Genomic DNA, 22,859 nt, shown 5'->3' with positions numbered 1-22,859 from the left:
ACTTCCTTTTATATACAATCTGAAGAAAATAAACACTCTAGTCCTTAAACTGAAACTAACGGGTATTAAGATAAGCCGCGAACATAAAAGTTCAACTGATGTACAACTATGATTGGAATCATTCGATCTGAAGATTGTTAGTCATCTCGAAATTATATTTCGATATAATTTTTTCGATATAATATCGAAAAAAATCGAAATTATTGTTAAAATTGAAATTTCAAATGATTGCTAGTTTTTGGTACTATATTAACATAATGATTTTATTTTAATTTAAATAATCCTCTAAAACATGCGTTAACAAACATATCGCAAAAATTATATATATTTTATGCAAATTTGACTTTTACAAAAGCATGGATAATTATTTACAAAGAGGCACACTTCTCCGATTTCGATGATCTTGAAATATATTATCAAGATCAATATCCTGAGTAATTTTACTTATAGATATAATTGCCGCTCGGCCTTAGTTTCAATTACTACTAAAATATTTTAAATTATATTTCTAAGTTTTTAGATAGATTTGGTTAACTTTAGGATATGTTCTGACAAAGACGGATTAGATTAGGTTTATTTAAGAGAGATTCTCTATCAAATGACTCTATTAATAAATGATCTAGATATATATCAAGATATATATAAATATTTTAAAAATGAAAAGAAAAATCATACTAAATAAAACTTAATTCATTTGGATTCATTTGAATCAGACGATAAAAAAGTGTGAGTGTGAAACCCTGTCATAAATTTTATTAAAAAAAAAAAAACGACAAAACAAAATGAGATTGTAATAAATGACGTATACTTTCAACAATTTCAATTCTTCTAATAATAGCATACTCTGATTGTATTAACCGTAATTGTCAATCCATGGTTGTATGGATTCTATCTAACTTCAATGTTACTGTATATTTTTTTAAAATTAATGTTACTCTATCTAATCTTCTCTGTCTCTGTGGAACTAGAATATATTAGTTAATAGAGCTTCAGCGATTTCGAAACTCAATAAAATTGTCGATTAATAATATCAAAAATGATTAGCGGCTACTACTCCCTGTCAAAACTGTATCTGTAGAACTTCATTCTCATATTTCTAAAGAATTATGACAGTATTTAAAACCGCAAAACTGTATATACCAAAGCTTACATAATATTTTATTCTCTATTTAATATACTTTATACGGCATAATTAAGCTAAGTACTACAATTGGTACCTGTAAACAAAAAATCTGTGATTTCATATTAACCGACTTATAAGCTTGTCTAAGTTAAAACTTATGGTCATTATCTTAATGTAATAAATACAAATATTTCAAAGTCAATTTTATTCACTTTCACTTCCACCGCCTCGATCAGTACTTGAATGGCGAGAACCAACATCACTACCTGAAACTGATTTTCTAGATTCTGGAGTAGCAGATCTGAAATAAAATAATTGTAATATATACAAATGAAAGTCATGTTTTATTTTATAAATTTATTTTAATATTATTTACCTTGCTGAACCACTTGGACTACGACTTCGGGAACCACTTTTTGATCTTGAACCGGAACGCGATCTTGATGCAGATTTGGATTTTGATCGGCTTTTACTCCTTGATTTACGTTCTGATTCTGATTGTGAACCACTTCTAGATCCTGATCTTGACCTTGATCTAGATCGCGAAGCTGCTTTTCTAGAACCACTAGGTGATCTTGATCTTGACCCTGCGCTAGCTGCAGAACCTGATCTTGATCTTGGTTGTGATCCACTTTTTCTGGATCCACTACGCGATCTCGATCGTGATTGACTCTTTCTCGATCCTGATCTTGATCTAGAACCTGATCTCGAACGTGACATACTCTTTGCTGAACCGGATCTTGATCTTGATGGACTTCTCGATCGCGATTGACTTTTTGATTTTGAGCCTGAACGCGATCTAGATCGTGAATGGGATACAGATCGAGATTGGGATCGAGATTGTGATCGTGAACGCGATCGTGAACGTGAGGTACTTCTAGAACGACTTCTGGATTTTGATCTGGAACGAGATCTAGAACGTGATGCACGAGAACCTTCGGAATCAGACATAATTCGTCTACTTCCACGTGCACGGCCTTCATTGCCACTTTCACCTCTGAAAAATATCATTAATTTTATTATGTATTATATATTATCGAATATTATGCTCACGAATGATTCTTACCCGCTGGCAATTTTAAGACCACCTGAATCACTATCAGATTCGCTGGTCGATATTGTCTCTTTCGATAAAGGCATTTTACCTTTTGTAGTTTCACTTGTACTTTTTCGAAATCCTTTGTCTTTCTTGGCTCCACCTTTCCTTCCACGTTTCGGCTTAGGCCGATCGCTTTCTGAACCTAAATATTAAAAATAAAAATGTTTTTTTTTTTCTTAACTCTCAATGATTATTTACATAATTGAAAATTATGAAATGCTATCTCACCACTTTCTCCACTCGCCAATTCTTTCTTACGTTTTCCTTTACCCTTGCCTTTTCTTTCTTTGCGTTCTCCACTAGCTTTCCTTTTGCGTTTCTTTTCTCTAGGAGCTTCCTCTCTACCTTCTTCTCTTCCAGACCCACCACTGTCACTAACATATTGATCAGTACGTACTCTTTTTCCTTTCTTTCCAGGCTTTTCTGAAGGCATTTCGCCAAATACTAAAGCATTCTTTGTCTTTTCAACATATTCTTGACGTTTTTGCAACATTTCCTCTTCTTTTTGACGGCGCATTTCTTCAAGTTTCCGTTGTTCCTCCGTTTGTCGCATTTTAAATGCTTGTCTATAAATTAATCCATAATTATTGTTATAATATAAATAAATTTCAAATATTGATTATGTTTAAATAATTACCTTTCTTCTTCTTGTTTTCTTCTGAGCATTTTTTCTTCCTCGTCTAATCGCCTAGCTCGAGCGACATGATATTGTGCTTGTGATAACAAATCTTGACATCTTCTTGCTTCTGCTTCTGCAAGTTGTTCCATTCTGTCACCATGAGCTGATAAATATTGGAAATATTTATGTGAAAGTCCCAATTCATGAACCGCTTGGAGTACTGTCGTTAAGGTAGATTTTTCATCTTTTAAAATTTGTGTGGCTAAACGTTGAAGAACAAGTGCAATATTGTACAATAAAACAGTATCTTGTGGAGCTACTCTTCTTGCCTAAATGTTACAAATTAGGATTAATTAGGTTTTCATATTTAAAGAGTATTAACAATAATATAACAAATTGTTTTGAATTACCTTTAATAATGTCAATTTTGCCTCTTTCAATTTACCAGCTTTAAAATAAGCTCTTCCAAGATATTGTAAAACTTCAACATGATGATATTTATAGAATTTCCGAAGACAATTTTCATACTGTAAAAAATTAAATATTTATAAAAAATTATTATTTTATTTTTTATGATAGTAAATATAAGATAAAAATTACCATTTGAATAGCGCTAACAAATTGTTTTTGTTCTACGTAAATGTGTGCAATATTTAACCAAACATCACAAAATTCTGCTGTCGCTTCTCGAACTTGAGCAAAAATATCTCTGGCTTCATTTACACAACCTTTATGTGCTAATACAGCTCCAATCCCGTTTGCAGCCCAAATATTTTTAGGATCATTTCTTAAAACCTGATGAAAATTCCAACATGTATTTATGAACATAAAAACTTATTATTTTTTGTTATTATACCTGTTTATACATAGCTAGTGCTCTATCTTGATGTCGCTTTTCTCGATCCTTATCTTTTCCACTTTGATGCAATGTTTGAAGCCAAATATTACCCAATGCAATTAATGAATAGGCATCAGTACTTGTTGTTGGATTTTTTAAAATTCTTTCAAATTTTTTTTGACCTGGACCCCATTCCATTTTGGCCAAATGTAAATTACCCAAAAGAGACCACGCATCTGGATGCTCATTATTTATTCTTAAAGCATCTTTAAACCAATCAGACGCTTCATAAATTTGTCCCTTATCTCGAGCCATACAACCAAGTCGTAAATAACAATCCACGTAATTTGGATGCTCTTTTAAAATGTCTTTGTATAATTTTTCCGCTTTATCAAATATACATAAAGCTTCGTTCAATCGTGCCAAATTATATGTTGTCGTAACTGCTATTGAATTATAATATACAGAATCATGTAAGGCATCTGCTTTGGAACGTGCTAAAGATTCTTCCAAATTTTTTCTAGCTTCTTCCAAATTTCCAAGTCTATAATAAGATAATAAATATTAGTCTTAACAGTATATATTATATATATTATACAATGATAAATTTAAGATAAAAAATATGGAATATACCTATAATGTAGAGCTCCAACGTTATTTAGAATTTCAGGCGGTATATCCGCTTGAACTTTTTCTTTTAAAATTCTAGTTGCAGTACCATATGCATTTAAGGCTGCGTTAAGGTCACTTTGTTCTAATATTTGAGCCAATTCGATCCAGGCTTCAACATCATCGGGAAATTGTTCAGTTACTTTTCTAAGATGGTTTTTAGCGATGTCGCGTTTTGATTGAGAACTTGAATTTGCGTATAACGATCCAAGAATTTTCATTGTTTCATAATTACCTGGTTGAGCTTTTAATACTTTCTCGAAACATTGTGCTGCCTGTGATAAAAAAATTAAATTATTTAAAATCTATTATTTTTATTCTTTTGCATAATAAAACTCGTTATACTTACATTTTCTGCATCACCTCTATAAACATACATTTGACCTAAGCCAAAATGAGGTAATACAAATACTGGTGGCGCAAATTGTGTTGCTTGATAATAATATTGAAATGCTTGATCATAATCACCCTGAAATAGTTTAATTATTTGTCAGAATTCACAAAATATTAAAAAAAAATTCTATATTAAAAAGAAACTTACTTGCACATGAAATGCTCTGGCTAATTGATAGCAACTCTCAGCACGCATAGCTTCATTTTCAGTATTATGAAATGCATGAAGTGCCAAGTGTTGTACTTTGTTATAATCTTTTTTAAAGAAAAAATGATTTGCCAAATGATTTAAAACCATAGGATTTGTTGAATCAATTGTATAAGCTTTAGACAACATTTGCACACCGGTTCTAATACTATCAGGTTGTTGTTGATTTAATTTCAAGACTGAAAGACCAACTAATGCTCCAACACATTGACCATCTAATTGTAATGCTCTTTCAAATGCTAAACGCGCCTTTTCTTGATTATTTAATTTCATGAAACAATGGCCCATTCCCAACCTCACAGCAGCTGGACAATTTGGATTTGTTCTTAAAGCTTTTTTATAAAAAGCAAGTGCACCTCTATAATCTTTCTTGTTAAATGCTATACATGCTTTTCCAAGTAAAGAAGGAATATTATTAGGAGATTGATTTAGTACAAAATTAAATTGGGCATCAGCTTGATCCATCTTATCACCCTCCAGGAGACAGAAATAAGCTCTGCCAAGTAAATGATTCTGTACACAAAAAATATTATATATAAATAAATTTTAAATATTTTTCAATGTTAAATAAATTATTAAAAATATAGTATATACCTGATCATACATAATAATTTTATCTGCAGTTGTGTATAATAAAGTAGCTTTTGTAAAGAGATCTCTTTTCTTATCTTTATTTTTTTCTCTGTTGGCTTCCTGCACATAATATGCAGCCAACATATCCAATGCACGCATTTGATCTTTTTCATAGTCACGGTAATCAATATTAGCATCAATTCGAGAAGATTCAAGTATTTTAATGAAATCATCGATTTTATGTTGTTTATAATATTCAAGCTGTAATAAAAAACAATATATTTTATTTTCTATCATTTTTATATTATACATATTATATTTTGTAATACATACGGCCAAATTGACCCAAATATTAAGTTGCGCATGTTCTTGACGTAAAATTCCAAGAACTTCATCACCCTCTGGTAATTGATCAAGGTATAGCTCAATTACCTAATAAAATGTAATTTTATAAATTGAAATAATTAATCAGTGATATGATAAAAAACTTAAATATATAAAACATAATAAACATAAAAAAAGATAAAAAAACTGAAAAATTTTAGTTAACAAATAATTAATATTTAATATTTCACTAGACATAATATAAATGAATAACATACTGAAAATAATATGAACAAAATAAAGTAATAAATCAAATTAAAAATTATATGATTAAAACAAATAAAACAATAGTAATTTATAATATTATATTCTAAAATAAATTTTATTTAAGAAACATTATTGATAATATAGGCTAGTGTACACAATTTATTTTATAAACATTTCTGGTGTAGAGGTTAGGCATATGAAAATTATTTTTATATTTTGAGTATTTAAAGAATTTGAACTTGTGCACAAATCACATATTAACAACAATCGTTTAGATTACTTCTAATCACTTAAAAATTATAAAATTGAGAATTAAAAATAAAAATATTCACCTCATCTGTATCACGAAGTGGAATCTCTATGGAACCTGCCATTGTGGCATTGTCACTGATCTTTGCAAAGCACAGTCAACAGATGTCGTATTAAGTGAATGTAGCCATAGCGTATTTGCTATATTGCTATAGATAATGTGTAATACTCGCGTCAAAACACTCCCGTCAAAACACTTATATATCAAGATGAATATTTTGTGAGATGATCATCCTAAAGTTATAAACAAGAATATAATATTTATATTTTTTCCATTAAAAATTAAAATACATTATTTTGAAAAAAAAATGATAAAAATATGTTCAATTGATTTGTTTGTCATGTGCCAAAAGAAACTATAGACAAGAACAACTTTACCAGATCGAGGGATTTAAGGGATTTGAGAAACTTGAAGAAAAGATAGTGCGAGAAAAAACAGTGGTGGGAGTTATTGTTTAGCAATTGCTAAATATAATATAGATAGTATAACTGATGGCAATAATGGCAATAATGGTAGGATTATAAAAATGGCCTAAAGGGAAAAGAAAGGAAAAAATCCTTCGTTCGGGATTTCTCTTAATAATCTTCTCTTAATAAATGATAAAGAGAGAAAATATTAGAAGAAAAATAGAAATAGATTAAAAATATTTTCAAGATATCGCAAATGATAAAATATAAAATATATAAGAAAATTATATAAAAAAAGACAAAAAAAGTGAGAAATATAAGTATAGAATAAAAATTGACAATATGATAGTTCTTGAATCAAAAATTATAGATAAGTAACAAAATAGATATGTTTTTTTATGACACAGAAATTTGATTACAAATATTGATACATCAGGTAACATTTTTTCATAAAAATATATTTAGAATTAATTTATTCATATTGACACAAATATACAATAGTTTATTTACAATTTCTTTAAATTTATATTTCCTTTCTAAATTTCTTTTCAAATCTATTTATATTATTTATATTATATTTGTTTTTATCTTTTGTCTATATTATATTCGAAGAATATAATATATTTCTTATAGCTTTTCCAAATTGGAAGTTTACTTTTATATTCGATTTATTGAATTATACGAATATATTGAATTGTATATATTCTAATTTATAATTCGATAATCAAAATCGTAACGTGAAATGTGTAGTGTCAATTGTGCTTAGACGTTCATTTTTTCTTGAGTTATATTTATTTTCATAATTAATTTTCATCATTTGTGTCAATGTGTAATTACATAATATATTATTAGATACATTATTCAATTATATGTGTTTCTTATATTCTTAAATTATTAGAAATTTTTTGACAGCTAATGGCTTTTTTTATTCATTTGTTTAATGATTAAAATTGTAGATAGTTTATATTATATTTTTCTAACGTGGAACTTGTACTTAGTTTTTATTTTATTTTATTAATTTAATTGATTAATTTTATATATTTTAAATATTTATTTGATTTTCTTTTGTATAGGTTATTAGTCGATTACTACTACTTTCGAAGGCGGGAAAAATTTCAATATGGACGCCATGAAGAAGTGATAAATTTAGATATTTTTGACCATATGCAATTGAAATAAAACATAATATATATATATATATTACTTAATGTGTTAATTTTCACGTGAATTTGAAATAAAGAACCATACAGTTTTAAATAACCAAAAAATTGCTAAATTCAGATGTGAGACAAATTACTGTACATCACAGTACATCGATCGAAAATTGAAAATCATTGTGATAGGACGTATTTCACTGAGATATTTAGATTATACTAGTTGATATAAAAAATACTAATTGAAATTAGAACATGCGATACAAAGTTCCGTAAGATTTCATGTCTACTTTATTTCTCGTATCATGCAAAAATATTTCCAAAGCAAGATAAAGTAAGAATTGAATATCAGCGCCATCTCTTGAGTAGTTGTGAAAAGAAATATTTAATATATAGTATTGAATTTTAATTATTATTCTAGTTTATCTTACCTTTAGAGAGACATTTTCAGTACTCAAAAGATGGCGCTGATTTTAATATTTTTACTACTGTCTGTTCTTCTCTCGTTATTTCTTTTTTTTATCTACACAAAAGTCTAGAAAATTTATATTCAATTTCGATATTTGATTAACTTTATTGTCTTTTTATACATAACCTATTTTAATGAAAAATTTTAATAATATCTATTCTAATTGTTATATATCGTAAGTAATGCCAGAAGTTTTTTGTGAAGTTTTTTATCTCGAAGATTAACCATAAGAACCATAAGAAGAAAGAAAGGAACAAAAAAGGATTAATTTATCATTCGTTTATTAATTTATTTCAAAAAAATATCCATACTACGTGAAATAACATTCTGACAAATGGATGGACGATAGAATGTAAATATAATCTAATGCATTTATGAACAAAGGTAATGAGAACCATAAAAATAATTATCACTGACTATGACTTATTATTTTACAACAGGAAATTATTTAACGTTCTTTAGTATTTAGTTATAGTAACAATTAGTTATGTCGTACTATTATCATTTACAAAGTATATTGAGCAACAAGAATGTATAGCATTTACTTACATTTCGATAAACAGTTAAATCAACAATGAAAATCGCGTTTATACGTGACTAATCGATATTTATGAATTGTTTAAATTCTTAGAAAAATCACTGTACTAATTAGAACACTGTATAACGCGTATTATAAACTTATTGATCGACAGAGATCTATTTATTTTTACCTATTATAGAAAACGAAAAAAATGTCTTTCTTTTCGAATGATTAGTCTAAAATTTCGTGTAAAATTTCAACAAGAGCGCACACATGGCAAAATTTATTTATTCCTCGGTTTTTTTTACGTTTCTTTTGCATCTTCCTAAGGTCCTTCCTCAATCGTAGTAATTTCCATAGAAGGAGGTGAAAGCTGTATCAGAGCTAACACTCGGCGGCAAACTCGTAGCGTCCATCGTTTCCTTTTCGCTGCCAAGGGTCGATGTCCTTACGTCGAGAGTACCACTTACGCCGGACATCCCTGAACTTGTTGCCATTTCCACTTCTCCGTCGGGATGAGACATATGTCTTAAAATGACGTCACTTTAATCCATGGTCAATCGTTCGTTAATTTCTTGTCAGGGCAGTTGGTAAAAAAAGAAGAAAAGTAAAAATAAAGAAATAATATTATCAGAAATTTTGCGATTAAGTTTCGTGGAAATGTTTCTTGAAAAATTAATTTACTTCAAAAAGTCGTCGCGTTGAAAAGAGAAAATAAAAAAGGATATTAACGAAATTGCATAATTATATTCAGAAGAAGTTTTTAGAGCATGAAGTACGTTTCAATTATACATATATTCATTTTTGCTTTTTCTGTAACAAATATATATAGCGTTTAAAAAAATATGAATTGTCGAAGAGTGGTAGATATCATTTAGTGACTTTTGACATTTCATTTTTGATATTTTTCAATTTTTTTTTTATGTTCTCCCTTTTATTCAACTTTTTAAATCAAGTGTACTTTTCGAGATAGATCTATTTGATAATTAAAATAGATCACCTTGAAAAGCATTTTATGAACATTACCTATAATCTGGAGCAGAAGGTTCAGCGTGCTGCCTTCGCGAGTTTGACGCCATTGGTGTTCTCTTTATCGCGTAAATATATATACCCGTCATTGTGAGCGTATAGGAGACGAAATACAATGCGTGAAACTGGAACAGCGTGGAAAAAGTCTTATTAGCATATGTGTATTGTGCGTTATGCTGCTGAAATATACATTTCAATAGACGTAATAACGCGTTGCTCTAAATACATACGAGGAATAAGGATAATGACATTTCTCCGTTTATGATGGAAAATATTAAGAATTTATATTTTACACAAAGAAATCAATACCTTGTATTGATGGACCAACATGCCAGCTAAAACGTTGAAAGAATCTGCGGTCAACAATGATAGTTGCAATGCAGTTGCACCAGATTCGTATAGTACGACAGGCACTAACGAGAAAAAGATGAATTGCGTGATGCAATAAACTACCAAGAAAGTGATCACTGGTGTATTAATCCATTGTAATGATTCTATCTTTAAGCTCTCCAATATGGCCCTGGAATTATATCGAACAACTTATGTGATTTTTATATCATAGTTTTTTTTTTTTTTTCAAGAAGAAAGACTTACATTTGCAAACAGCACACTATAGTACCGAAAAAACCAATCATGCCAAGATATTCGATAACATCGACCGTCTTGACTGCTAATTCTTGTATCACCGTTGTTATGGAAAACAATATCACGCCTCCGAGGCACAACATATCACCGACAAGGTGATTCTTTCCTTCGCACGAAAAATTGAAATTAACAAATTTGATAATTAAATTTAGTAATTAATAATTATTATTAATTTCTATGTAGATCTCAACGTGTCGAACAATTACCTGCGGAAGGATCTTTATTGTCATCGATTCCTGCCCAAACCAAACATCCCACACCCATCAATGAAACGGAAACGCCGACTATGTGCACCATTCGATATCTCACCCCGAGGATCAAACATGATAATGCCAATGCGACCGGTATAGCGACACAATCGAGCAGCTGAAACAGAATTACTTCCGGTCAGAAACACGGTCGATTCTTCGAATCGTTAAAATTTCAATGCAGAGAACGGATGACGACGACGATGTTCCTTATATTCGCATCGCGTTCGATTAAGAATAGCCAACGAGGGGTGAGTGTGCCGGGTCGAAGACCCGGCATTCTCGTTTCGCTGGTGGTAGTGTGTACTCGATACAATAGTTGTTCCATGCCATTCATCCCGACCACGAACACTAACACTCGTTTAATTGACGGCTGAGCTATGAAAGATGCATCCTGAACCGCATATAGATCGTACGACGTGTCAGTTGTGCACTTTATTCCAACAAAGGAGAATTCTATGCCAATATTCAACGCACCATTTTTGCATTAAATGGGATCTTTCTTTTATATAAATATAAGTATACGTATAAATATGGAATAAGCATGAATTTCATACAAATTTATACGTATTAAGTAAAACCGGGAAAAATTAAACGAAGAAAATAATTTTTATTCGTTTAAAAGAAACAAAGAAATTTGTTCAGTGAAAGAAATATCTCGTTATGCAATTTCTACGAAATAAATCTTTTGTTAATATTTCTTTTTATTTCATTTTAATATAGGTTATGCCAGAATGAAAATAATTAATGGCCTACTTCCGCTTGTACGCTGCACAGAAAAAGAACTTCATCATCATTTGTTTGGCAAATCTCACGTGACATCATTAGCACGTACCTGTATGCCAGCGATGCTGGTGAATTGATGCGCGGATGTTATAAGTGTACACGCTTCGACGTCAATGAGTGCCACCAACAAGTACCTGAATCCACGGGCTTTTATAACTGAAATTAGGCCGTTCCCTACTCCTCTGCAGGACATCCAGGTTGTGTATACGAGACACATCATAATGTAGTGTGGAAGATTTTGTCCTATTTCATGCAAAAAAATTTACACGACTCGTTATATCGTCATATGATGAGCTTTTCATGCAAACTCATTAATGACTTACCGGTCGGGAATGAGAGCTGGTATGCGGTGTTGATGTGATGATTCGCGAGCGTCATGAAGCATAACACAAGGGACAAAAATTGTCCCAGTATTATCGCTTTCCATACTGACCTATTAACGTTAAAAGATACAATTAAAAATATCAAATTAAACCAAAATTTAAACCGATGCCAATAAATACAACGTTTCCAAGCAAATTACACGAAAAATTATCCACACTATTTCAACGAAACAATACGTTTTTCCGCACTAAAATCACTTTCGATCGAAGGTAAACAACTGGAAACAAACGTATGCACCCATACACGAAAGAGCAGGGATCAATGAACCGAGACGCGGTGTTTTTCCACCCACACGAACGGAAAAAAATTGGTCGTAAATACCCGCCACTTTTATTCCCCATGTTCCCCTTCCCCTTGACCGAGTGGAAGCCGGTTCGAGGGCGGATCGACGTTCGGTTTCCCCGTCAATGGACCACCAATCAATCTCGCTTACCATTGTCCCAGATCCGATATGTAATTCTCGATCTTGTCGCAGACCCCGTTCCTGGCCTGCATCACCGTATTTTCGCGACGATCGCCCGCTGACACTCCCATGCCAGGGTGCATTTTCACCCCGAGGCTTTCACCCACCGGCGGTGCAAGGGAAGCGCTTGCGCGACCTCTTTCCCTCCATCGGCTCTCCACCAGAAAGGACCGGTATTTTTCGTTTTGCGGACACGATGATGAAACGTTGCGCACGTAAACGTGGTGAAACACGATGGTTCTACACCCGTCTTTTCTTCTTCCTTCTTCCGTTCTCTCCGACTTCGGATCGATCGATGAGAGGGGTCCCTCGATTGTGCGTGTTTCCAACTTTGGCTAAATCGATCGATCGTTAAAGATGAATGAATTTCGTTTGAAGAGAGTATCGTGGCTCGAAACTCGTTGACCTTTTGATGAGAAGTTTTGAAATGAAAAAGAGTGGAGAGGGTATAAATAGAAAGATCGATCCATTTTGAAGCGTGATTCCGTTGAAAAGATAATTGATCAAGTTGGAAATTATTGATCGACGATTATTTAGGAATTTATTCAGATTATTGATCTATGAATCTTGGTTTAGGTTTAAAAATAAAAATAAGAATAATGACGTAAAGAAGTATGTCTTTCTTTATTCTCAGGTAATCTTGTATAGATCGTTATTTACATTATATTGACATTGTTTGATTAAATTGCGATTTCAGTCGTCAATAATCTTTTTTTTTTTTTTTCTTTTAAAAAAGTTTCCACGTAATCGTAGAAACCTGTACATTTGATATAAATTTTTAAACATCTTCAACTTACGTAATAATCCTTATAATATCTCAAACATTACGTGTTAATGAGTTAAATTGTTATGCGAAAAAATGTGATCATTCCCGACGTATGAAAAGAAGGCAATCGTAACGTTTATGATTTAATGTAGTAAATTTGTGCAGTCGGTTCACTTGTCGATGATCAACAACACTTTGTAAATTATCTATCTAAAGAGGAAACTGTATCGAATATACGAATATCCAGCCATCCTTACAAAGTTGGAAAAATAAGTTGGAAAAATATTTCGCCCGGTTCGTTTCACTCGTTCACGCGTGATCGAAATCTGTTGCACGTACAATTCGCGCAATTTCTTCGATTTCTTCTGCATTCCATTCGTGTGTCGAAGAATTCGTGTAAAACTTGGAATAACGATTAGATGTCGAATGTAAAAGGTACACACGCATTCAATGTTCTATGTAGTTATCTATCGACAGACGAGCGAAAGTATAGCATTCTAAAAATTGAAAATGGTACGTTATCGCACGTTGTCGCGACGATTTAACGCACCATATTTTTTTGCATATAGAAATTACAACCTACGATTATCGAAGACGATTCAGGAAAGAGATTTTTCCTTAATTGTAAATTGTTTGATTTTGGTCATTCGAATATACGAAAAGTAAAGAGATAAATACGAAAAATTTTCTTTATTTCTTCTTTGCCTCTTCCTCCACCGCCTCGTTCTGCTTGCGGAAGCAATCACCGACCGGGAAGAAATCCCAACACCTTTGCTGATACATGTTCCACACGTACGTTTCTTGACCGGTGTATTCGGTGTCTGGTTTGTTGATTAAGTGCATGAGGAAAAACCTTGAGAAAATTCAAATCATTGTAGCTAATTGGTTGACGATTTATTGATGAAAAACGAGAATAGAAATTGATTTAAATAACTTACATGTAATTAGCAAGATTGTGCTCCTGTTGGACATGAGTATCGAAACCATGTGGTACCGTATCGAAATATTCTTTTCCTAAACCACAAATGAAACAGTTGCTTTCCATGTTCGTTTTCACGTTCTCAAGTTGATCTCGAAGCTCACCGAACGCATCGATAATCAAACCTAAGATAGAAGAAAATAATTAAAATTATAGTTTTAAAGAAAAAGTAACGAAGGTTCAGATTCGAAAATTTTCCTCAAATTTACCTTGAATAATGGCCAACAGAATAACAATGACGAAAAAGAAGAAAGTGATGTCAAACATGATACGGTAAACTTCATAGTCATCGCCATCAGGTTCACCAATTTCGTCACCAATACCACCACCAGCTCTGACACCTTTGTATAGATGGAATACGAAGCACTGAAACACAAATATCGATCAATCGAATCTTCGTTCCAAGTATATTTCAATTATTAAAGAAAACAGTTTTTAACTATAGTTATCGTACTGTTAGCATGTCGTGACATTTTTTATCCACTTCATCGTCTTCTTCTTGAATATAGAATTTTCTGAAGAAATTGAAAGCTATGACCGTATATATGTAGACGACAATAGTCAATAACATTACTGTCAACACCAATTGTTTGCCGTTGTGTGTCACAGACTGTAAGATCGTTCTCAGAGTTTTGAAACCAACTGCGACGTCCAGTAAATGAGCAGCGAAGAAGAAATTGTTATAATTGCCAAGGATTGAAAATGTAAAGTACCATAAACTGTACAAGAATGCCTGCATGGAAAAATATTATAACTTAATATATATTTGAATGAATTAAATCTTCCAAACACTCATTATTTACTTACGTTATCCGTAATGGTAACTCCAGCTTTCCATACTTGATACCTCCAATCGATATTAACGATGCTGTAATAAAAAATAAAAATTGTATAATAATCGTAAACTAAGAGACGAGGTAGATAAAACAATGCAATTTTACTTACAAGTGTATCAAACCAGAACCTTCTTCTTCCTGTTGGCTAAACGATGTCTTTTCCATACCAAGCAAATTGCTGATATAGTCGAAATCGTAAGTCTCACTGTATTTCTGTCGAACTTTCTTCTTCACGAATTTATCCCAATAATTCACAGGGAACGTTTTTGCCGATATCACCATCTTATCCCAATGTGCTTTGATATCATCCTCTTCCGGTGTTTCAGCAATATACAGACCATCGAATTCCACGCGTCGCGCAATTTCCTTTTCTCGTTTAAAGATAGCCAACGGCACCTATATCGTATATTCATGTTTTACATACAGAGATATTTGTATAATCAAAATTTATACGTGCAAAATACGATATTCCGAGAGTCATACTTTCAAGTGATAGTAAGCAACTAGCATAGCAAGAGAGACGATCGCATGAAGAATAGCCATGAGTCTTATAACGTGTGCCATGTAATAGAAATCTTCCGCCACTTCCACATATTCCAGAGCGTATTCGTCTTCCTCTTCCTCTGATTCAGCCTCTCCGCTCCCGCTACCTATTTCAACTCCGCTGCCATTTCCAGAACCAGATGCACCCTCGCCAGACATCTCTGCCAACATGTCCACTATCTGACCACTTCCTTCCTCACCTCCTTCGTTACCCAAAGATGAAACCTATGAACCAATGGTTTGCAACGTGACAACGAAATATTAAATTAATATTCATTTTACTTGAACATAATTATATCTAAAATTCTAGACAAAGTATCACGCTCACCTTGTAGAATAACAACATGAAATTGATACAGAAAGCAAGTACTAGAGCCACGTATTTCAGATTATAAAAATTCCTTGCCAAGAAGGAGACGATGCGATGCGTGTACTCGGAAAAGTCGATAGAGGAGGCTGATGGTTCTGCTATCGTTTCTTGTTTCGCCTCCGCCTCGACTGCCGCCATTGCTGCTTGTTGAGCTGCCGCTGCTTCCGCCGCGGCTGCAGCCTGAGCTCTAGCTTGTTCACCTCTGCTCGTAAATAAAATACAAATTTAAGTATATTTTATGCGTTTATGTTAGAGAGATATCATAAGAATAAGATAATTATTCACCCTAACAAATCGGCCAACGAAACAGGCGATTCCATGTCTCCACCTCCCTCAGCTCTCGCACTTTCTTCTCCAGTGGCTTCTTCCGGTGTGCTTTCGCCCGTTTCCTCGATACTCGATTGAGGCGTGGATGTAGCCGATTCGTGAGGCGCAATCTTTATCTGTCCCCCTTCCTCCTTCGTTATATCCATTCCGAACGCTTGTACCTGTTCAAAATTTGAATCATTAGATGAATTTGTTTAGTTCTTCCTTCTCATCATGATCATGCACGATTATTTTTTTCGAACCTGTAGATTAGACTCATCCGGAGTTGGCGGTAAAGCGGGCAAATGTCTCGATGGTTTCTCCTCCTCTTCTTTCACCTCGACTACGGGCTCTTCCACGTGTGGTCCTTTCATTAACGCCAACAATAATCTCATGAAATATCCGATCACGCAACCAACGCCGAAACCAGAATAATAGAACGCGTAGAAAATCATCTTGAAGAAGCCGATAAAGAGTTCCAAAAATGTCATCTGTTGCATCTCAGCGATCTTGTTCTTGATGTTGCTAGGGGAGAATATGGAGAAGAAGAAGTAAATGCTGTCCTTAAACGTTTGGATGCCTCTTCTGATGGGATCCTTGTTTCTTTCCTCGTCGTCATCCGTCATGTAGGTATAGGAAGATTCTCTGGCCTTTCCGATTCCTCCACTTTCTTCCACTGCCATCAACGCACTCGCGTGTTGCATCTCAAAAATGGCGTCTTCGCAGAAATTGATGAAAGTCTCCAATTTTTCCTTCTCTCCTGCCTCTACTACGGTGTTGTAGAAATACGTCCTCTTCGATTCTTTAATTTGTGGCTTCTCCCATTGTTCGATGTTTGATTCCTTGATCTCGAAGTATACGCGTTCGATCTTTTTGTTTCCACCGAGAATCTCGATTCTGCCGAGGTACGGCTCGAAATAGTTCAACACAGAGCCTGCTGTTTCGAGGAATCTCGCCAATCTGGGTTCATTTGGCATGTGCTCCGATAAATTGGTTAACAGAACGGCAAGATTGAAACCGATTTCTTTAGCCGGTTCGTGGAAACGGTCCATGAAAGCCACATAGTCGATTTTACCGTCGTGGTTTGTCTCGCAACAGGCCAATAAGAATTCGATTTCCTCGCTGCAAAAATTTTATTATAAATTTTTCGTTAATCCTCATAGGAGCACTCAAACAATAAATACTTACTCGGTATAGCTCTTTTGTTGTTCCATTTTTTCTTTAAAATCTTTCGGATATACCCAGCCATCGCTGTTCAAATCCACCTCTAAGAAGCTAGGAGATGATACGAGATCTTTCAGTTTCAAGAACATGTCGAAGTATTTGAGAATCAACTCGACATTGCCCGCAGATTCTACCAATGTATCCACCATCTGTTTTCCAATAGTTCCATTTACGACGTTACCTATAATGACAAAAATTGTAAGACATTTATAAAAAAAAAAAATTAATATTATCGAAATTCTTGATCAGAAATAATTACCTTCCAGCATAGACAACATCATAGTGATCATATCTTTCTGCAAGTTGAGCAACTCCTTCAATAGATCCACCTGACTCGAGTGTTTGGACAACTTGTCTTGCATATGAGAGAAAAGGAAAAGGAATCCACCAACCGCGTCCCACAATCGAGAATGTGCCAATGCCTGTTGATTCTGTGCGCAGGGTCCTTGAATCACCTCAGTGAGGGTATTGAACACCTGACTGGCAACGCCAATAGCTTTGAAAAAATTAGCCTTGCCGGCAGGGTCGATGAGCTCCTTGCTGGAATAGTGCCAGTAGAAGTCCATGATGGATTCTTGAAGTCGCAATAGATAATCGACGGTGCAGATGACTACGTTCACCGTTGTTGTGTTACCAGCTTGCGTTCTTAGATAATTCTGCCAGTCTATTGATAACGAAAATTGTACAAGTTTATTTTTCTCTTTTTATTATTCATTTTGAGGAAGACTAGGAGAGTACTTACCAAGATTATGACCCTCGCAAGTCAGTTGGATAAAACGAAACAGAGCACATGTAAACTCAGCATCGTGCATATTCTTCTCTCCAGCAGCTCCCTCGGAACCAACACCAAGACCTTCTGCTTTCGTGTTTCTCTCGAATGCATCCAGATCCAGTACACTGCAGGAATTCATGAGACCGGCAATCGATGTGAAGAATCCTACGTCCTTCTTTTCCTTCAAATGGTTCAACATTCCTCGTTGAATTTCTATGTTACCGCCGCGTAGGATGGAGATTCCCAATTCCAAGGTCTTCATCACCATCTCGCTGGGGACACCTTTGCAGGCTGAGATGTGAAGCAGTACCATCTCTGCCACGCCACGATTCGCGAGTCGTGCTTGATGGAAAAGAAGCTTCTGTTTTTCCATTTCTTGTTCCTAGATATGACAGATGAAAGTAAATTTTGAAATTAAGGAAGTTCAAGGATTTTAATTTCCATATTTACCAAGTATCTTACCATAAGTTTGTGCATCGGTCGCTTTAGGAAGAGCGTTAAAGAAAGCATCATAGAATTGATTATTGATATATCGGGAATATTTATGATATATTGGGTGAAAAATTCTTGGATATTGATATCAGCAATGATATTTTTCGAGAAGAAAAGATAATGATGTGGAAACGAAATTTTTTAGAAAGTGATCAGGAAACTGGCTACTTTTGATGCAAGCGTATTTACATATTTATACTCATATATGTATATGTGTGTTCGAATAGGAAACAATTTTGTTTAATCAGATCAACTACGATGAACGAAATTTTTTGGGTTAATCGATCGATACTGCGACGAGCAATGGTAGCAATCGGATTTTTCAAGTTGAAACGAAATCAGTTACATATAGAAGCAATTGAATTTCCACAAACGACTACGTGTCCTTACCATAAGTGGCTTATGGCCCCGCTTCTACAGGGTCAGTACGCGAAAAAAAGATACGAAATTGTTAATAAATTTCAAACACATTGTTAGTCTCTCTTCTTTAAATTTTCCATTAGAGAAATGTGTAGTTTAAAAAGTATTTTAAGAAAAAAATTTTCTCGATATTTTGATATCGAAGAAATACTTACATGGATCGAGGCGCCACCTTCTTCTTCACCCCCTCCGCCCTCATCTTCACCTTCTTCTTCCTCTTCGCCGCAAGATTTCGATATAATTTGCGCGTAGCTCATGTACAAAGGATCTTCTTGAAGCGCGCCAGATCGTTCTGTCATAGCGCCACGACAGAACGTTGTTACGAGTTGTGTGAGCGGGTCTGGTTTTCCTTCGTCCTCGTCCTTGTCCATCTTCTTCAATTCCGCGTCTTCAAAGGATTGCTTTGAAAGAAATTTAAAATATATTCAGCGATAAGTGAAACGGAAAATATGAAACGAAATATTTATATGAAAGAATATTGAGTTTGATATTTCTTATTCTTACCGTCAGGTCTTCAATCATCACTTCTTGGCCAACATTCTCATCCTGCAACCAGAGCTCGTAATATGTTCGCGCGAAAATATTTATAGCCCGATGCCTGAAATAAATTAGGAAAATATATAGTAGTTTATCAAAAAATTGAGATGACATTAATCTTCTTACCTTCGTAACTTGTAAAGTGGCTCGCTACGCAGACATGCGATCGCTGCCCTCTTTCTTGCTGCGCACAACACACGCTTCCATCCATCCCGAGATGGTGGAGGTTTCGTTGCCTTTTAGCAGCATGCACACACAACTATGGTTGTTAGATCACTAACAAATAATCACAAGAGCTATTAGTGATGGTTAAGATGGTTAATTTTTAAGAAATGGAATTGATGATTAATTTGACTGGTAACAGGTTAAAAATATACACGAAACTCAAATCAAAACGTGAACATAAAGTTAATCAAAGTTATAAAACGATTGATTATTTTATTATTGGCAGGAACGAAACGTGTATAACGCGACTGAAACCAAAACAGGATACCTGGGCAAGGAATGTAGGGAAGTTTGACGGAAGCAAGCAATTACTGCTCGTTTACGTTGTATCGACACCACGGATCGATATTGACCCTTGCTCTGTTGTTGCGGATGATCTATCTACTCGAGAACACAAAATTACTTAGAATAAATAAGCTTTGATTGTTTAAAAAATAACAATCGTAAAGTATTTCAGGAAACAATGATTTATTTCATTCGAAATGATTCTTCACTTACCATGTGTAAACCATAAAGGACTTTGGCCATATCGGTGATCCTCGCAACCACATCCTCCAGCTGTTGCGCTTTCACTGGTTCCATGGAGTCTTTCTTTTGGCCCAACTTGGAGTACAGATAGTGTTGCCACGACATCTCGTCAGCTGGATCGATCTTGTCTGGTAAAGTCAATTGAGTCTTGGCGAATTCAGCGATTTCGTATTCCGGCATCTTCTTCAGGAATCTGTCCTTGCAGTGTTGCACCAATTCTTGTTCACGACCGGCGAATAAATTGAGACCAACTGGGAGCAACCTTTTCAAACATGCTACCATCAAAGAAGCTTGCACCTCTTTGTCTTTATCCCTCTTCTTATCTCGATGTTTCTTCTTTTTCTGTTAATCGAATCATTTCATTAATTATAAAATTATCTTTTGATCGAAATACCATTGATACAAACCTTGCCTCCTCCAGAAGGTGCAGTTCCATCCGAGATGGCGGCAGGTCTCCTGGTCGCAGTAGGCATTATGAGCACCATATTATCGATCTCGTTTGCAGATATAAAGTTCTGCTCCTCTCTCAAGAAGTACTGAGATTTCGACCAGATGTTAAATATCGCTGCCACGTGATTATAGAGATCTTCCGCTTCCGATATGTTATTCCTCAACCAATGATTCCTTTGCAAGTCAACGTACTTGATCAAAAGAGGATAAAAGGAATAGATGTCACGAACCAAAAGTTGCCAATCTTCTTGAATCTGTGCTTCGACTTGAGACGTGTCATCCGTCGACGACTTGATGAAACCACGAAGAGATTCTTCCTTGTGAAACATTGTATCTGTACGCTTTCTGACACGTTCAGCAAGCGGCAAGAATGGATCCTTCAACAACTCCTCCGATGAATTGATGATGATCTGTTGAGTGTAAGCCGCGATACGAGTCATCCATGGTGCATTCTCGTTACCGATGTTCTTCTTGATCAATTTTAATACATTTTTCAGTAATTGATTCATGTGGTCACTGGTAACCATACTGACATATGTTCCTTCGGTCGGATTTACATTGTCCGGGCCCTGGGCCCACCAAAAAGGCAGATAAGAGCAAAGTAGAGGAAGAATAACGTCGACCACGTGAGGAACTTCGTTGTAGGTTTTCTCAGACTCGACGAATTGATCGACTTCCGTCAGAATCGTCTCGAGGGTTGGCATGCTCGATTCCATTTTCGTCATAATATCTTGTGCTTCTAACGAGTGATCGGCGATACGATTCAGAAGAGAAAATTGATTGTGTTTGTTTAAATGGGGCTCCAGGAAGGCTACGGGGAAACAACTGGAGAAAGCACCTAGGCAAGAACCTAAATTCGGTTTGTGACGCTCGATTTCCGTCTTCAAATACTTTCTGTCGTGTGTCAACGTCGCGTCTACGCCCAAGGTGTAGAGAGATGCCAACATTTTGTAGGATGCTACCTGAATCTCGTCCACTAATAGAAGAATAAAGATATGAATTATATTATTCGTGTTAAAAACTCGGATGTATTTTATTTGAAAATTGTATACTTACGTAACAAATCGCTACCATACTCGCAGGCAGCCAAATGATCGAACATGGCTGTTAAAACCGGTAGAACTACGCTATTGATATACGACAAAGACGTGGAAGTCTTCAAATGCGTTCCTCTCAGATGACTATATTTGCCCTCTTGTAAATTCAGAATCGTGTGTCCTAGATCATCCGCGGTGTTATTAAAGAAAGTCAACATGGACGTTCTTATGAACTCGGGACAATTCTTCACCAAACTCTTCGCGTCTATCCCCTTGACTAATACTTGAAGGCATCTGACAGTGATCCTGACATCTGGCCCGAACGCAGCCAATCTAGATCTCAATAGACTTGCCAATTTGCAAAACAGAGCCGCGACCATCTCTTTCTCTTTCAGAGACGCAGCTCCAACGTTGTTGGTAGCTGTGGCCACAGCGATGAAATAATTCTTGTGCGTGCTGAAATATTTTTCCATCAACGGAAGAACGACCTTGCTGAAGAATTTGATGTCCCTAGTGGACGTTTTGAAACTGTTTCTACGGCTGAACGTGTCTGAAGGTTTCAACAATTTCATGTTGATGGTAGCTTTGTCCAAGTAGGCTATCAACTTTTCCAGCAACGAATATGCAAATCGCAACTCCACCGAGGCACCAGCTGTCGCAACTTCCGATTCTCCGCCTCGATTCGGTTTGTGAAGCTTGTAACCTTGATATTGCAAATATTTTAGGAATTCTTGGGAACGTTCGCGATCTTTTCGTTTCTCCTTGTCGGTCAAAAGATCGTAGGGGACTAGCTGAGGATGGATACCTCCTCCTAAAAAGAACACAAACATTCCAAATCAAATATTT

At 34.7% G+C, this 22,859-nt stretch overlaps 3 protein-coding genes and 2 long non-coding RNA genes across 17 annotated transcripts in view; 2 read left to right on the top strand and 3 right to left on the bottom strand.

Annotated features, from left to right (window-relative positions):
* Window positions 1-235: 235 nt before the first annotated feature.
* Ctr9 (RNA polymerase-associated protein Ctr9) lies at window positions 236-6,555 on the bottom strand. The gene is made up of 14 exons (XM_003696770.4): window positions 6,446-6,555; window positions 5,856-5,954; window positions 5,544-5,783; window positions 4,890-5,462; window positions 4,698-4,817; window positions 4,313-4,623; window positions 3,698-4,223; window positions 3,442-3,636; window positions 3,252-3,368; window positions 2,860-3,170; window positions 2,451-2,788; window positions 2,190-2,364; window positions 1,500-2,120; window positions 236-1,424 (listed from the first exon to the last, which is right to left on the bottom strand). The coding sequence occupies exons 1-14, from the start codon at window positions 6,485-6,487 to the stop codon at window positions 1,328-1,330; spliced, it is 3,765 nt and encodes a 1,254-aa protein (XP_003696818.2). The 5' UTR covers window positions 6,488-6,555; the 3' UTR covers window positions 236-1,327.
* Window position 6,556: 1 nt separating this feature from the next.
* LOC147657854 (uncharacterized) lies at window positions 6,557-10,714 on the top strand. 2 transcript variants are annotated; one of them, XR_015291665.1, is made up of 3 exons: window positions 6,557-7,266; window positions 7,904-8,837; window positions 10,584-10,714. It is a non-coding gene; the product is annotated as an uncharacterized LOC147657854 (long non-coding RNA). The 2 variants fall into 2 exon arrangements; XR_015291664.1 differs by lacking the exon at window positions 10,584-10,714 and having other exon boundaries at window positions 7,904-9,709.
* LOC100863940 (solute carrier family 35 member F1) lies at window positions 8,718-12,898 on the bottom strand. 3 transcript variants are annotated; one of them, XM_086906453.1, is made up of 8 exons: window positions 12,499-12,898; window positions 12,005-12,114; window positions 11,731-11,924; window positions 10,854-11,013; window positions 10,597-10,753; window positions 10,312-10,522; window positions 10,000-10,127; window positions 8,718-9,547 (listed from the first exon to the last, which is right to left on the bottom strand). In XM_086906453.1, the coding sequence occupies exons 1-8, from the start codon at window positions 12,609-12,611 to the stop codon at window positions 9,541-9,543; spliced, it is 1,080 nt and encodes a 359-aa protein (XP_086762579.1). In that variant the 5' UTR covers window positions 12,612-12,898; the 3' UTR covers window positions 8,718-9,540. The 3 variants fall into 3 exon arrangements, with proteins under 3 accessions (XP_086762579.1, XP_086762578.1, XP_003696819.1); XM_086906452.1 differs by having other exon boundaries at window positions 8,718-9,516; XM_003696771.4 differs by having other exon boundaries at window positions 8,718-9,501.
* On the top strand, window positions 11,010-12,200 carry LOC147657853 (uncharacterized). The gene is made up of 2 exons (XR_015291666.1): window positions 11,010-11,146; window positions 11,619-12,200. It is a non-coding gene; the product is annotated as an uncharacterized LOC147657853 (long non-coding RNA).
* Window positions 12,899-13,133: 235 nt separating the features above from the next.
* Window positions 13,134-22,859, bottom strand: part of RyR (Ryanodine receptor) — a 34,590-nt gene continuing 24,864 nt past the window's right edge. For 6 of the 10 annotated variants that reach the window (XM_086906447.1, XM_086906445.1, XM_086906446.1 and 3 more), the window contains 19 exons: window positions 22,033-22,824; window positions 20,934-21,952; window positions 20,497-20,868; window positions 20,267-20,379; window positions 19,741-19,834; window positions 19,392-19,637; window positions 18,295-18,706; window positions 17,812-18,216; window positions 17,517-17,733; window positions 16,592-17,450; window positions 16,308-16,510; window positions 15,981-16,224; window positions 15,593-15,877; window positions 15,219-15,505; window positions 15,081-15,141; window positions 14,728-15,006; window positions 14,483-14,639; window positions 14,233-14,398; window positions 13,134-14,147 (listed from right to left, as the gene is read on the bottom strand). In XM_086906447.1, the coding sequence (XP_086762573.1) occupies window positions 13,985-14,147; window positions 14,233-14,398; window positions 14,483-14,639; window positions 14,728-15,006; window positions 15,081-15,141; window positions 15,219-15,505; window positions 15,593-15,877; window positions 15,981-16,224; window positions 16,308-16,510; window positions 16,592-17,450; window positions 17,517-17,733; window positions 17,812-18,216; window positions 18,295-18,706; window positions 19,392-19,637; window positions 19,741-19,834; window positions 20,267-20,379; window positions 20,497-20,868; window positions 20,934-21,952; window positions 22,033-22,824 (6,374 nt within the window). In that variant the 3' untranslated portion in view covers window positions 13,134-13,984. Of the gene's footprint in view, window positions 14,148-14,232; window positions 14,399-14,482; window positions 14,640-14,727; window positions 15,007-15,080; window positions 15,142-15,218; window positions 15,506-15,592; window positions 15,878-15,980; window positions 16,225-16,307; window positions 16,511-16,591; window positions 17,451-17,516; window positions 17,734-17,811; window positions 18,217-18,294; window positions 18,707-18,786; window positions 18,808-19,206; window positions 19,231-19,391; window positions 19,638-19,740; window positions 19,835-20,266; window positions 20,380-20,496; window positions 20,869-20,933; window positions 21,953-22,032; window positions 22,825-22,859 lie in introns of all 10 variants that reach the window. The other 4 variants (XM_086906442.1, XM_086906443.1, XM_086906444.1 and 1 more) reach the window with 2 other exon arrangements.

Source organism: Apis florea, unplaced genomic scaffold (assembly GCF_048593485.1).
Source record: "Apis florea isolate Af1SG1 unplaced genomic scaffold, ASM4859348v1 contig_2495_pilon, whole genome shotgun sequence".
NCBI classification, from domain to species: Eukaryota; Metazoa; Arthropoda; class Insecta; order Hymenoptera; family Apidae; genus Apis; species Apis florea.
This window is presented reverse-complemented; position numbering and strand designations above follow the sequence as displayed.

Coding starts and splice junctions, on each gene's coding strand:
- Ctr9 (XM_003696770.4), bottom strand. CDS start 6,487: ATGGCAGGTTCCATAGAGATTCCACTTCGTGATACAGATGAG. Junction 3,369..3,441: donor TTGTTAGCGCTATTCAAATG/GTAATTTTTATC, acceptor AATTTTTTACAG/TATGAAAATTGTCTTCGGAA. Junction 2,121..2,189: donor GGTCTTAAAATTGCCAGCGG/GTAAGAATCATT, acceptor GATATTTTTCAG/AGGTGAAAGTGGCAATGAAG.
- LOC100863940 (XM_086906452.1), bottom strand. CDS start 12,611: ATGCACCCTGGCATGGGAGTGTCAGCGGGCGATCGTCGCGAAAATACG. Junction 11,925..12,004: donor CCAGCTCTCATTCCCGACCG/GTAAGTCATTAA, acceptor TGCATGAAATAG/GACAAAATCTTCCACACTAC. Junction 10,754..10,853: donor CAATAAAGATCCTTCCGCAG/GTAATTGTTCGA, acceptor TTTCGTGCGAAG/GAAAGAATCACCTTGTCGGT.